Source organism: Pseudorasbora parva, chromosome 25 (assembly GCF_024679245.1).
Source record: "Pseudorasbora parva isolate DD20220531a chromosome 25, ASM2467924v1, whole genome shotgun sequence".
NCBI classification, from domain to species: domain Eukaryota; kingdom Metazoa; phylum Chordata; class Actinopteri; order Cypriniformes; family Gobionidae; genus Pseudorasbora; species Pseudorasbora parva.
The window spans coordinates 27,172,433-27,184,549 of NC_090196.1; the positions used below are offsets into that span (position 1 = coordinate 27,172,433).

At 39.0% G+C, this 12,117-nt stretch overlaps 1 protein-coding gene across 2 annotated transcripts; it reads left to right on the plus strand.

Annotated features, from left to right (window-relative positions):
- The first annotated feature begins 6,739 nt into the window (after positions 1–6,739).
- On the plus strand, positions 6,740–11,853 carry cd59b (CD59 molecule (CD59 blood group) b). 2 transcript variants are annotated; one of them, XM_067437046.1, is made up of 4 exons: positions 6,740–7,261; positions 7,387–7,461; positions 7,581–7,685; positions 11,483–11,853. In XM_067437046.1, exons 2-4 carry the CDS (start codon positions 7,407–7,409, stop codon positions 11,686–11,688), a joined length of 366 nt encoding a protein of 121 aa, XP_067293147.1. In that variant the 5' UTR covers positions 6,740–7,261; positions 7,387–7,406; the 3' UTR covers positions 11,689–11,853. The 2 variants fall into 2 exon arrangements, with proteins under 2 accessions (XP_067293147.1, XP_067293146.1); XM_067437045.1 differs by having other exon boundaries at positions 6,746–7,261; positions 7,545–7,685.
- Positions 11,854–12,117: the final 264 nt, after the last annotated feature.

Below are 12,117 nucleotides of genomic sequence, written 5' to 3' on the forward strand. Positions count from 1 at the left end.
CCGACTGTGTTTGTGAATTTTGTGTTTTTGACATAACCTTTTGTTTATTTGACCGTTTAAGCGCAATAACATTTTATTAGTTTAATACTCACGGGACATGCCGTCTGACATCCAGCTTTCTGCGCGCGTTCTTCAGTTATGCGCATTCAGAAAACCATATATCAGAAGTTTAGACTGATATGGCTTTAAAACACATGCAGATAATACACTTTGATGATCATGAACAACTGCAATGTCACGTGAGCGTGGCTGCGATAAAGATGATAATCAAAACCAAAAAAGATGTTTTGCTTTTGGCAGAGTATTCGAGGCACAAGCTTTAAAGCATGGTTGCCATGTTTTCATAACAAAATTGGCCAATTGCTACTCAAAACTAGCCCAAAATAAGCCCGATCACGTTTTGGCGGGGTTCCCTGCTGAAATTCGCATTCCTGAGGTTAAATATAACATAATTGGGGTTACTTCAACACGCGGCCGGAAAAGAAAAGCCCGCCGACAACAGTAGTGATGTGTCAATCATGAACGCATCATATGAAAAATATTTTGTTCATTTTGAACGAATCTTTAATATGACTCGGGACTACCGAGTTGTCTCAGAGAGTAATTTGTTCATTTTGTGTTGACCGCACATGCGCATTACGCAACATATGCTGAAGAAAAGATTACTTCTTTTGAGTCTCGGGTTTGAGCAAGGGGGTAATCTAGCGCTCGGAAAGCGTTCCACCCCTAGGGGCTGCCATTGCTAACCAAGCCATCACCTGCTGTTAGCATCCCATTGACTCCCATTCATTTTTGAGTCACTTTGACAGTGAATAACTTTACATCTGAGATGTTTAAAGACTCCATTTGTCCATTGTTTATTTCTAAAGAAACACGACAATGCATAAAAGGCTCCATTACCTTGTATCTTACACTATCGCCCCGTAGAAGCTGTTTTTGTAAAAATAGGCTAACTATTGCGTCATAACCAATGCGACTCTGTCGCACAGTTGAGAAATTACCGTATAGACCTGAGGAGACGCTCGCAGCCAATCTTTTACTGTCTATGAGACAGTCGGGGGGACGTGGAGACATAAAGTCTGATAAAGTCAAGGGGGAAGAATGAGGAGAAGCCCATAGTGAGCCAAAAGCAACGGGAGAAAATATTTAAACAACGTGATTCAGCTTTCCCTTTCCACAACTACTAGAAGACCTACAGCTGTCAGACAGGAGGCTCACGTCACATCTACGTCGTCAAGCTCAGTCTGAGCCTGCGCAGTTCGCTCAGCCATCAGGAAGTAAGTGCTCCTTTACTGACATCACTTAACGCCGTAGAAGGCAATGGGATCGCTCCGTCCATTTCTTTTACTGTCTATGGGTTTGAATCTTTCTTTCTTCCTGTCAGTCCCATAGAGTCTATGCTCTGTGTGTGTGTGTGTGTGTGTGTGTGTGTGTGTGTATGTATGTATATATATATTGAGTCATTCAAAAATATGCATTATATATATATATATAATGCATATTTTTGAATGACTCAAATATGCATGAATCCAAAATACATAACAGATCATTTCACATTTTTAACTGGTTTTTATTCATTAATAAAACAAGGATAACAAAATTATATAACTCAATAGAGAAAAATAAAATACAGTTGATTCAAAATTAGAATAGTCTTATTGAATTTGTGATGTTAGACTTGAATAGTCAATATATTTCCCATATTTGTATATGTCTGATATTAACTAAGAATTATATTTTAAAAAAATACAAAAAACTTGTGTTCAATACGGTGTCAAGTCACGTGACAAAAGAACGAAAGACTCAAACCCGATACTCAAAAGAACTAATCTTTTCTGTTTCCGGACCTGTGTCACACGGTTCGGGCGGCCCAGCCCCAGATCTGATCAGAGTCAGACACAGACGAATCGACATTCAACTAACGTACGTCTCGAGGAGTTCGAAGACACGAGAGGTGGAGAACAAATGTGATAAATAAGTTGCAAAATAAATAATGTTTTGGATCAGGAGGTGAGGTGAACTAACAGAGTTAGACTGCAATAGCCTGACCCAACAACTAATCAATTAATTAAACATTTCAGTTTCTTATAATTTGACTTTGGTTGCAGTACCCTATTATTTTTATTAAATTTTACAAATGTAATCAACATTTTCATAAGTACTAGATGTGTTGGGCTATTTAACATGTCATTTTAATTATATTTTGCTGAAATGAACGAAATGACTCGAAAAAAGATTCGTTCATTTTGCTGAACGAGACTCAAAGATCCGAGTCAGTAAAATGATCCGAACTTCCACGTCCACGGGAAAGCTCCTCTTTCTTCTCGATAGGGGGCGGGGAGCAGCGGCTCATTTAAATTTAAAGATACATGTGCGACAACGGCATGTTCCTTCCACTCAAAAAGGGTAATTTACCACATGGTGTAATAATTGATCTGTGGGGTCCCCTTTGCTACTCATTATAAACAAAGCATTTATTTAAACAAGCTCCAAAGATGGCTTGTTTTGATATTGCAGGTTCTGCAATGTCACACAGGCAAATACATTTGCATATGACTGCATCCAGAGCAAGACATCTACAAATAGTTATGCATCCTCACACAATAGGCCCCACCCACTGGCGTCCAGTCGCTTAATGGCTGACATTTGCCTACACTGGATGTGAACATCGCATCACATCAAAATCAACTGATATCATCACTATAATCACTGTGAACACTAGTCTGGGTACAGTTCGCAGATGCGTGTCAGTTTCTGACATACACCACGCTCTTGAGTCTGTCGACAGCAGGACAAATGAAAGAGTGAAAGAATGTTTGCTTTGACGTCTGCAGTTTAAAAAGACCTTTTGTGTCTCTGTGCAGACTTCAGAAGGATCTCAGCGTCCAAAATAAGTGGATTGTTTATTTTAATGGCCTCCCGGATCACGTTGTAGGATTTTGTTTGTTCGGAGCATTTTGCAAAGAAAATGTTAAAAAGATGCAGCCAGCGGATCTTGCTGCAGCTGCATTACAAGTAAATTATTTCATAATGCTTTGTCTGTAAAATACATATTTATATGGATACCGCTTTCAAAACACTATTACAGACATGCCTTAAAAGTGCACTATGCAACTTTCCGTCCACTGGAGGGCGCCTATTCAAAACAAATGCGTAGTTTAATGACGCAAAGTTTGAGCTCAGCATCTTGGGAAATGGTTTTCACATCACAGCCGGTGGAAAATAGGACTCGGGCAGAAATCACGTTCATGCATGCGGTTATTAACGTTACTGTAGTGTGAAGCAGAGCAGGACCGAGTGTTGTGGAGCTGAGCACAGCTGCTGGAACGATTGTTAAACAAACACATAGCTCGCGAGTACCGGGACTTTTATTATGACGGGACGGGACACAGTCGCCGGGCGCCTGCGCAGATCCGCTCTTCCGGTTATGATTTTGAGGTAATGCAGCTGTTTATCATATTAGATACATTTAAGCAGTGGTGGAATGTAATGAAGTACAAATACTGTACATTTTTTATGTATCTGTACTTTACTTAAGTAAAATATATAGTGCATACTTTTTACTTTTACTTCGTTACATTTTGCAGCAATTATTATACTTTCTACTCCACTACATTTCTACAACGTTTCGTTACATTTTCGTTACATTTTCTGATCAGTTTCAGGGCTCGAGATTAAGGCTTGCCCGGATAATAATATATAATGTACGTTATATAGGCTAATGAATTGACGGTTGCGCTGTTGAGGATCGCGCAGCCTCTCGAGGAGAAATGGAAACAACTCAGCCCCGCTCACACAAAGAAACTCAGTAACATACTGCATTAAAAATTCAAAATGTTTAGTTTTTATATTTTATAACAGTTAAAAAAACATCACATGACACGACCAACGAGTGTAGTTTTCCCAAATACCATCACGACAGAAAATGTGACACTGATTTCATTTGACAGTTCCATAAACAATGAATTAACATCAAGTCACTTACATTTAATTGATTGCTTTATTGCTTTTGTTCTATTTCAGCAGTGAAAATATTTTCAAGATCAGATTTCCACATCCATCAAAGATTCAATGCCCTATTCATAAACGACTGCCTCATTTATGAACGAATCAGCCGTTTGAACGAATCGACTCAATGACTCTCTCATAAGGATTCACCTGCCGCCATCTACTGGTAGTTTAGTTAACTTTTTTTAGTTAAAACAATCTCATAGCATTATTTAGTGCAGTTGTAATTTTTCAGTGTTAATTATTTAATTTGATTGGTAACAACCCTATTGTATCTTATTCTAATTTAATTTATTAATCAAATGTAAGAATATAAAGGGAAAGCTGAAGAAAAGCCTATATTTAATAAGATTAATGGAAAATGTTGTTTATAAAAGGTAAAAATATCATAAATAAAATATCATTTAAATACATCAAAGCTGATGAGAATGTTGCTTCAGAAAAATGACATTTAACTTTGCAGATAAGCAGAATTGTAAGTCAGAATGTAAACTAGGCAACAGATGGTAAGAACAATGACATTAACCCAAAACTAACTCAATTAAAATGCCACCGCTCATACTGTTTTCTTCTTTTTAATTATTAGAATTAGACATTAAGAGAATACATTTTTATGCAAGTACTTTTACTTTTAATACTTAAAGTACACATAAAATCAGGTACTTTTTACTTTTTACTTAAGTAGGATTGTCGTTGTAGTACTTCTACTTTTACTAAAGTAAATATATTTCTGGTTACTTGTACTTTTACTTAAGTACTGAGATTCAGTACTTCCTCCACCACTGCATTTAAGTGTGTTTAAAATGATGTTATGACGTTACTCCGTGCGTTCACTTGTTCACACTGCTAAGAGTAAAGCGCTCCTGCCAAGTAAAACCCATAGACAGTAAAAGAAATGGACACAGCGACCCCATTGACGTCTACGGCGAAATAATGAAGTCAACCTAGGGGCACTCACTTCCTGATGGCTGAGCGAACTGCGCAGGCTCAGACTGAGCTTGACGACGTAGATGTGACGTGAGCCTCCTGTCTGACAGCTGTGAGTCTTCTAGTAGTTGTGGAAAGCGAAATCTGAATCACGTTGTTTAAATATTTTCTCCCGTTGCTTTTGGCTCACTATGGGCTTCTCCCCATTCTTCCCCCTTGACTTTATCAGACTAGTCTCCAGGACATGTCTCCACGTCCCCCCGACTGCCTCATAGACAGTAAAAGATTGCCTGGGAGTGTCTCCTCAGGTCTATACGGTAATTTCTCAACTGTGCGACAGGGTCGCGTTGGTTATGACGCAATCGTTAGCCTATTTTTACAAAAACAGCTTCTGCGGGGCGATAGTGTAAGATACAAGGTAATGGAGCCTTTTATACATTGTCGTGTTTCTTTAGAAATAAACAATGGACAAATGGAGTCTTTAAACGTCTCAGATGTAAAGTTATTCACTGTCAAAGTGACTCAAAAATGAATGGGAGTCAATGGGATGCTAACAGCAGGTGATGGCTTGGTTAGCAATGGCAGCCCCTAGGGGTGGAACGCTTTCCGAGCGCTAGATTACCCCCTTGGTAAAACCCGAAACTGAGGGTAGCGCAGATATGACACAATTGACAGGCGACTCCCTCGAACGCAATACTGAAACGTTCCGGTCCTTAGTTAAAATAGCAATTTTCTCACAATTTACAAATAATTGGAAACATTTGGGATATTGTAGGTACTCAACTGAACAAAATATATAACATTGGCCTTGTGGTTTTTGGATATTTTGCTGCAAAAATACTACATAGTGCATATTTAAAGGAGCCGCCCCTTAAAAACCTATCGTTTCTGACAGAGGGTAAGAATGAGGGTTAAAAAAAAGTATCCTTGTGCATATATATTTGTTTTTGTGTTTGTTTTTTGTGCAGAAAACTTTATTAACATTAAAATTGAACCTCAAGGAACATATTAAAATAATTATATATTTTTTTATAATTGACTCCCTTTAAAAAGATTATGATTGTTGCATTTCAAAAAGATATTTGAAATTTACCGTAGTTAACTTCACAGGATAAAAACATCTAAATCGGGAAACTGAAACCAAATCCACTAACCAAAATTGACTCTATTTTTAATTGAGTATCTATTTTTAAGAGCTGGATTAGCAGACACACACACACACACACACACACACACACACACACACACACACACACACACACACACACACACACACACACACACACACACACACACACAACATTATTTAAAATGCTGCACTGAATGCCTCAGCCCAAACAAAGATCAAGTGCTCTTTGTTGCTTGTCTGACCACAGCTTCATTGTTCATCTGTGCCTAGATTTCAGTGCTTTAAACACAGTCCCACTCTGGCATTGTGGAAAAAGCCAATCACCGTGCCTTCTCCTGGATATTAGCATTCTGAGACTTTTCTGTTCCCTTCGGCAACGTAGGGGGGGGAAAAGCAACAACATGAGTACTTGTGTGGGCTGCCACACTTCACTGTGTTTTAAATACCAACAAATCCATTAGCTTCACCCCGATTGTTCTGCTGTGTTCAGACACAGATTCTCAGTTGTATTTTGTGCCTTTTCAGATTCAGGCTAAAATAAGGGCGCCATTGAGATGACATTTGAATTGAGTGCCTCCATGACTGCAGAAAGGCTCTGGGAAATGTGACACAGGCCTTATTGTCGCCACCAGCTGCAGCGTTGGGAACCGTAGCAGAAAGGATCAGGGTTTTAATTCTCGTGGTCAGCGGTTACGCTGTACAGATAGAGAGACAATTACATTCAACTATAACAGAACAGAATCGAGGGAAGATCTTTTGTTTTAAGATTGTGTGTGCTATCTTTGTAAAGACATTCTGAATGCGCTCCATTTTAGGTCAATGTAATTCTGGCTGTGCAGGATGGGCAAAAGGGTTTTTGAGGTGCTTTACGCTTTGGATGTGAACAAATTTATGAACTCTAAACAATTGAATTCATCGAATTGTAGCTTTTTTTGCAGGGAAAACTCACTACATTGAAACCATGCAACAAGGATTTCTTGAGAACGCAGACAATAATGTCAATTAAAACTAAAATTTTAGGGTCCGTTTAATCTGACTTGGCATGTAGGAGAAAGTCCATCAATGACATCATTCATGTAGGGCAGGGGTGAGGATGGGCAAGAGCTCGAGCGGGGAAGAGGTGGCACGAGGAATGCTTTTGGTTCGCTGATACGCAGAAGCTTGGACGTTTGTGACATCTGAATACTTTTGAGCAGGGTAAGGGATATTTAATATAAATCGGATGCTGCTGATGTTTTTTCCACAGCTTTCATACAAGTAAATACATATTTCCACCAGGTTTGGTTTTATTTAATTGCAGTTTTTTCTCAATTATTATATAGGTCAAGAAGGTTTTCTCATAATGAAGTTCTCTCTTGGACTTTTTCTACTGCTCTGTTGTGTGCCGGTTAGCTTCGGTGAGTTCAGTGCATATGGTACTTGCTGTCGGGTTGGTTTTGTTTGGCTTTGTCATGACCTCAGTGCTTTTTATTCGAAACAGGCGTTAAGCATTATGGAATGCGATTCTCCTCTGCAGGCTCGTCTCTTCGATGCTACAAGTGTGAGGATTACACTGGGGGCCATTGCTCAGTGCAGCAAGTTTGCTCTTATGAGGACGCATGCTTATATCTCCATGAGAAAGGTTTGTGGATAAAGCTTTAGTATGCCGTACATATCCTCCTGAGGCAGAAACAAAATTTGCCATATTATATTTTATTTTATGTAGTGTAGTTTATATATTTTATATGCAATTGTTTTTGTTTAATTATTTTTATTATATAATATGTTGATTATTATATATTAATTATATTATCAAAAATTCACTTGTACACTTAAGTCACTTGAAATATCCTGAGACGGAGAAAAAATATTTGCATTTATATTTTTAGTTATTTTATGTAGTACATACATTTTATATGCAATTATTATTGTTTCATTCTTTTTTGTATATTATATATATTATATGAATTATATTATATTATATTATAAATACTTGTACACTTGACACTTCAAATATTTTGGCATTGCATATAAATTATCAAGCAATCTGCAAAGACGTGATGTTAGATATTTTTCTCTTTTTTGGGGGAGATTTGAGATTCAACATATAAACATTTATCAAATTTTGAAAATAAATTCAGGCCAATGGAGTGGTACGTAACCAAATTTTCCCATTGCAAAATAAATTGTTCCAGTTCATGATTAACCAAAGCTACTAGCCTTTCCATTCTGTAAGTGTCCATTGTAATTTCCATTCATGCACTTATATGCTAGACATTTTCTAAGAACTAATTTCACTTTTCTGAACCACTTTTGCTATAAATTCTTACCAAATAATGATGTGCAGTGTTGGGTAAGTTCTTGTAAAAAAGTTTTTTTAAAGTGTACTTTACTAATTCTATAATTACTTAATATTAGGGTTTAACAATACCTTAATATCACAATTCTATACAGTCCCTGACAAAAGTCTTGTCGCTTATCTATTTACTAGAAATACCTGATATTAACCTGACTTTTAATTAATTAATTGGTGTTAGAAATAGCTCATATGAAAAGCTAAAACCCTCCCAAATGATGTTTAATGCACTGAAATAAATAATTTTCACCGAAAAAATATTTATCATTTAATCAAGACAGAAAGGTTCAATTTTGGCAAGACAAAAGTTTTGTCGCCTATACAGATATGGAACAAATTTACTGCAAATACAAAAATATGTCAGTAAATTAAGTTGTGGTGCTGTGAGATCCAAATTTAATATCTTGTATGACTTCCATGAGCTTGAAGGACTTCATCCATGCGGTTTGGCAAGGATTCATACAATTTATTGATGAAGTCATCAGGAATAGCTAAGAAAGCAGTCTTGCATGCCTCCCAGAGTTCATCAATATTCTTTGGTTTCGTCTTCCATGCGTCCTCTTTCATCCTACCCCACATATGCTCAATGATGTTCATGTCTGGTGACTGGGCTGGCCAATCCTGGAGCATCTTGATCTTCTTCGCCTTGAGGAACTTTGATGTGGAGATGGAAGTATGTGATGGAGCACCGTCCTGCTGCAGAATTTGGCCTCTTTTATGGTTGGGAATATAAGAGGTAGCTAAGATTTCTTGGTATTTTAGACTATTGATGTTGCCTTCCACCCTGCAGATCTCTCGCACACCCCCATACTGGATGTAACCCCAGACCATGATTTTTCCGCCACCAAACTTCACTGTTTTCTGGGTGAATCTCGGATCCATTCGGGCTCCAGTAGGTCTCCTGCAATATTTGCGGTGACTGTGGTGTAATTCAACAGAAGATTCATCTGAAAAATCCACCTTCTGCCACTTTACCAGCGTCCATCCTTTTAGCAGGCTGTGGGCCTTGGCAAATGGCACACGGTTTTTCAATTGTCTTTTGTTTAGTGCTGGCTTCTGGGCACTGATTCGACCATGGAGGCCATTTTGAGACAGAATCCTACAAACTGTTCTGGTTGACACAGGGACTTCAGGTGACCAGGTCTCGTGGAGCTCTGCTGCAGTGGAAAGTGGCCTTGGATTTTCGAGCCAACAAACGGTCCTCTCGAGCAGTTGTCTTGCGGGGTCTGCCTGACCCGGGCTTGTCAAAAACGTCTCCAGTCTCTTCAAATCTTTTTTTTATCCTCTAAACTTGACGCTGAGACACATTGAAGGTGTCTGCCACATCAGCAGTGGATCTGGTCTTCAGCCTCTTGATAATCAAAACTTTAGTCTCAGGGTGAATCTTAGGCATGTTTGCAGAGGTCTAGTTGCAGTTGATGTGAAGGTCTAGCGTACTGGGGTTCTTTTTATACACACTTGAGACCTAATTGATCCATTATTAGTCACAGGTGAAGCTCATATGACAAGGTGACAACACTTATGTTTTTGCAAAAATTGACTCAATGGGCTTTACCAAGCTGTGAATATTAGAATACTTTTTGAAAGTTTAGTTTTTTAACTGAAACATTATCACAAAAGCTGGTGGGATTAAAATGAGCCATTTCTTGTAAAAATATCTTGATTAGAAATATATTTCAGCGGCACTTTAGGTCAATTTGTACACAAGCGACAAGACTTTTGTCAGGGACTGTACATATCACAATAATGACCAATAATGACGATATGATACTACAAGACATATGGTAAAAGGTTAACAAAAATTTTTACTGTTGATTTAAAATGCTAAATTTGGTAGTACATTGTGGGTGGAAATGAAAAGGCTTAGACTTGCTGGTGCTGGTAACACAAAGTACATGATACTGTTGACACCAGAATAAAACTATTCATGATTCTGAAGCTGAAAATATATAATTATTGTGGACAAATATGCTCTCTGTCACTGACAAGATATATAAAGCCAAAGTCAATACCTCAAATTCGTTGTTGTGCTCTTCAAACCATTCCTGAACCATTTGTGCTTTGCGTCAGGAGCATTATCCCGCTGGAAGAGCCACAGCCACCAGGGAATACCGTTTCCATTAAAGGGCGACCATGGTCTGCAACAATGCTTGGGTAGGGGGTACGGGTCAAAGTCACATCCACATGGATGGCAGGACCCAAGGTTTCCCAGCAGAACATTGCCCAAAGCATCACACTGCCTCCGCCGGCTTGCCTTCTTCCTATAGTGCATCCTGGAGCCATGTGTTGCCCAGGTAAGCCACGCACCCGGCCATCCACGTGATGTAAAAGAAAATGATTCATCAAACCAGACCACCTTCTTCCATTGCTCCGTGGTCCAGTTCTGATGCTCACGTTCCACTGTTGGTGCTTTTGGCGGTGGACAGGGGTCAGCATGGGCACCCTGACTGATCTGCAGCCCCACACAACAAACTGATGCTCTGTGTATTCTGACACCTTTTCATCAGAACCAGCATTAACTTCTAGAGCAATTTGAGCTCCAGTAGCTTGTCTGTTTGATCGGACCACACGAACCAGCCTTCTCTCCCCACGTGCATCATTGAGCCTCGGCCACCCATGACCCTGTCGCCGGTTCACCACTGTTCCTTCCTTGGAGCACTTTTGATAGAGACTGACCACTGCAGACCGGGAACACCCCACAAGAGCTGCCGTTATGGAGATGCTCTGACCCAGTCGTCTAGCCATCACATCACACGCCCATTTTTCCTGCTTCTAACACACAACATTTGTGGACAAGATGTTCACTTGCTGCCTAATATATCCCACCCACTAACAGGTGCCGTGATGGAGATCATCAGTGTTATTCTCTTCGCCAGTCATAATGTTATGCCTGATCGGTGTATTTGCTTTTGTATCTTATCTAAAGCAATGTTGTTCATACATTTTTAAGTGTAGACGTCTATCCTGGTCCATTCTACCCTCTCACAAAAATAAACATTCCAAAATGGGGTTTTCCCAGCGATTCCATAGTATCATGTTCTGTTCTGTTCTATTTACTAATTAAGACATTTCTCATTTCCCAGGTGGGAAGACCATTCGCCGGTGCATTCGATACACCGACTGTGATAACTCTCGTCTGTCCCAGAAGTTCCCGGCGATATCAGAATACACTTACAGGTGTTGCAACACTGACCTGTGTAACAGCGGGCCGGCGACCGCTGCGAGCACGTCGCTCTTATACCTCCTGCCGGTGCTCAGCGGCCTCTGGTCCTGCATGATTTCACAATAGAGGCTTTTTGTTGCCATACCTCTTATGGATATCTAAATATTTACTTTGTACCATTATTTAGTGATTGTTTGGATTTTACTAACCACTTAAAAATCAAAAAGCACTGCTTGTTGTAAACTATTTTTATCCTAATACCATTGTGTTTTTACTTTATTTAAATACAGTCGATTTTAGCGGATATTTTAAAATAATGCAGCAAAATGTTTGATTTTTTTCATGTATGACCTTTGTATGTGGTACCTTTACATCAGTAAAATAAACGTTTAAAACAAAAAACAAAATTCTACGTTTTAAACATTTTTAAAGAAACAGTGACGTTTGGGTTTTTAGAGGTTGCCTTACTCCTAACAACTTAAATGTCCAGTTTCAAACCACCTCAGACAGTTCAAGTGTCCATTCAGCACCACGGACAGCTCCACTTCAACTAAC

Coding starts and splice junctions, on each gene's coding strand:
- cd59b (XM_067437045.1), top strand. CDS start 7,407: ATGAAGTTCTCTCTTGGACTTTTTCTACTGCTCTGTTGTGTGCCGGTT. Junction 7,462..7,544: donor TTGTGTGCCGGTTAGCTTCG/GTGAGTTCAGTG, acceptor TATTCGAAACAG/GCGTTAAGCATTATGGAATG. Junction 7,686..11,482: donor CTTATATCTCCATGAGAAAG/GTTTGTGGATAA, acceptor CTCATTTCCCAG/GTGGGAAGACCATTCGCCGG.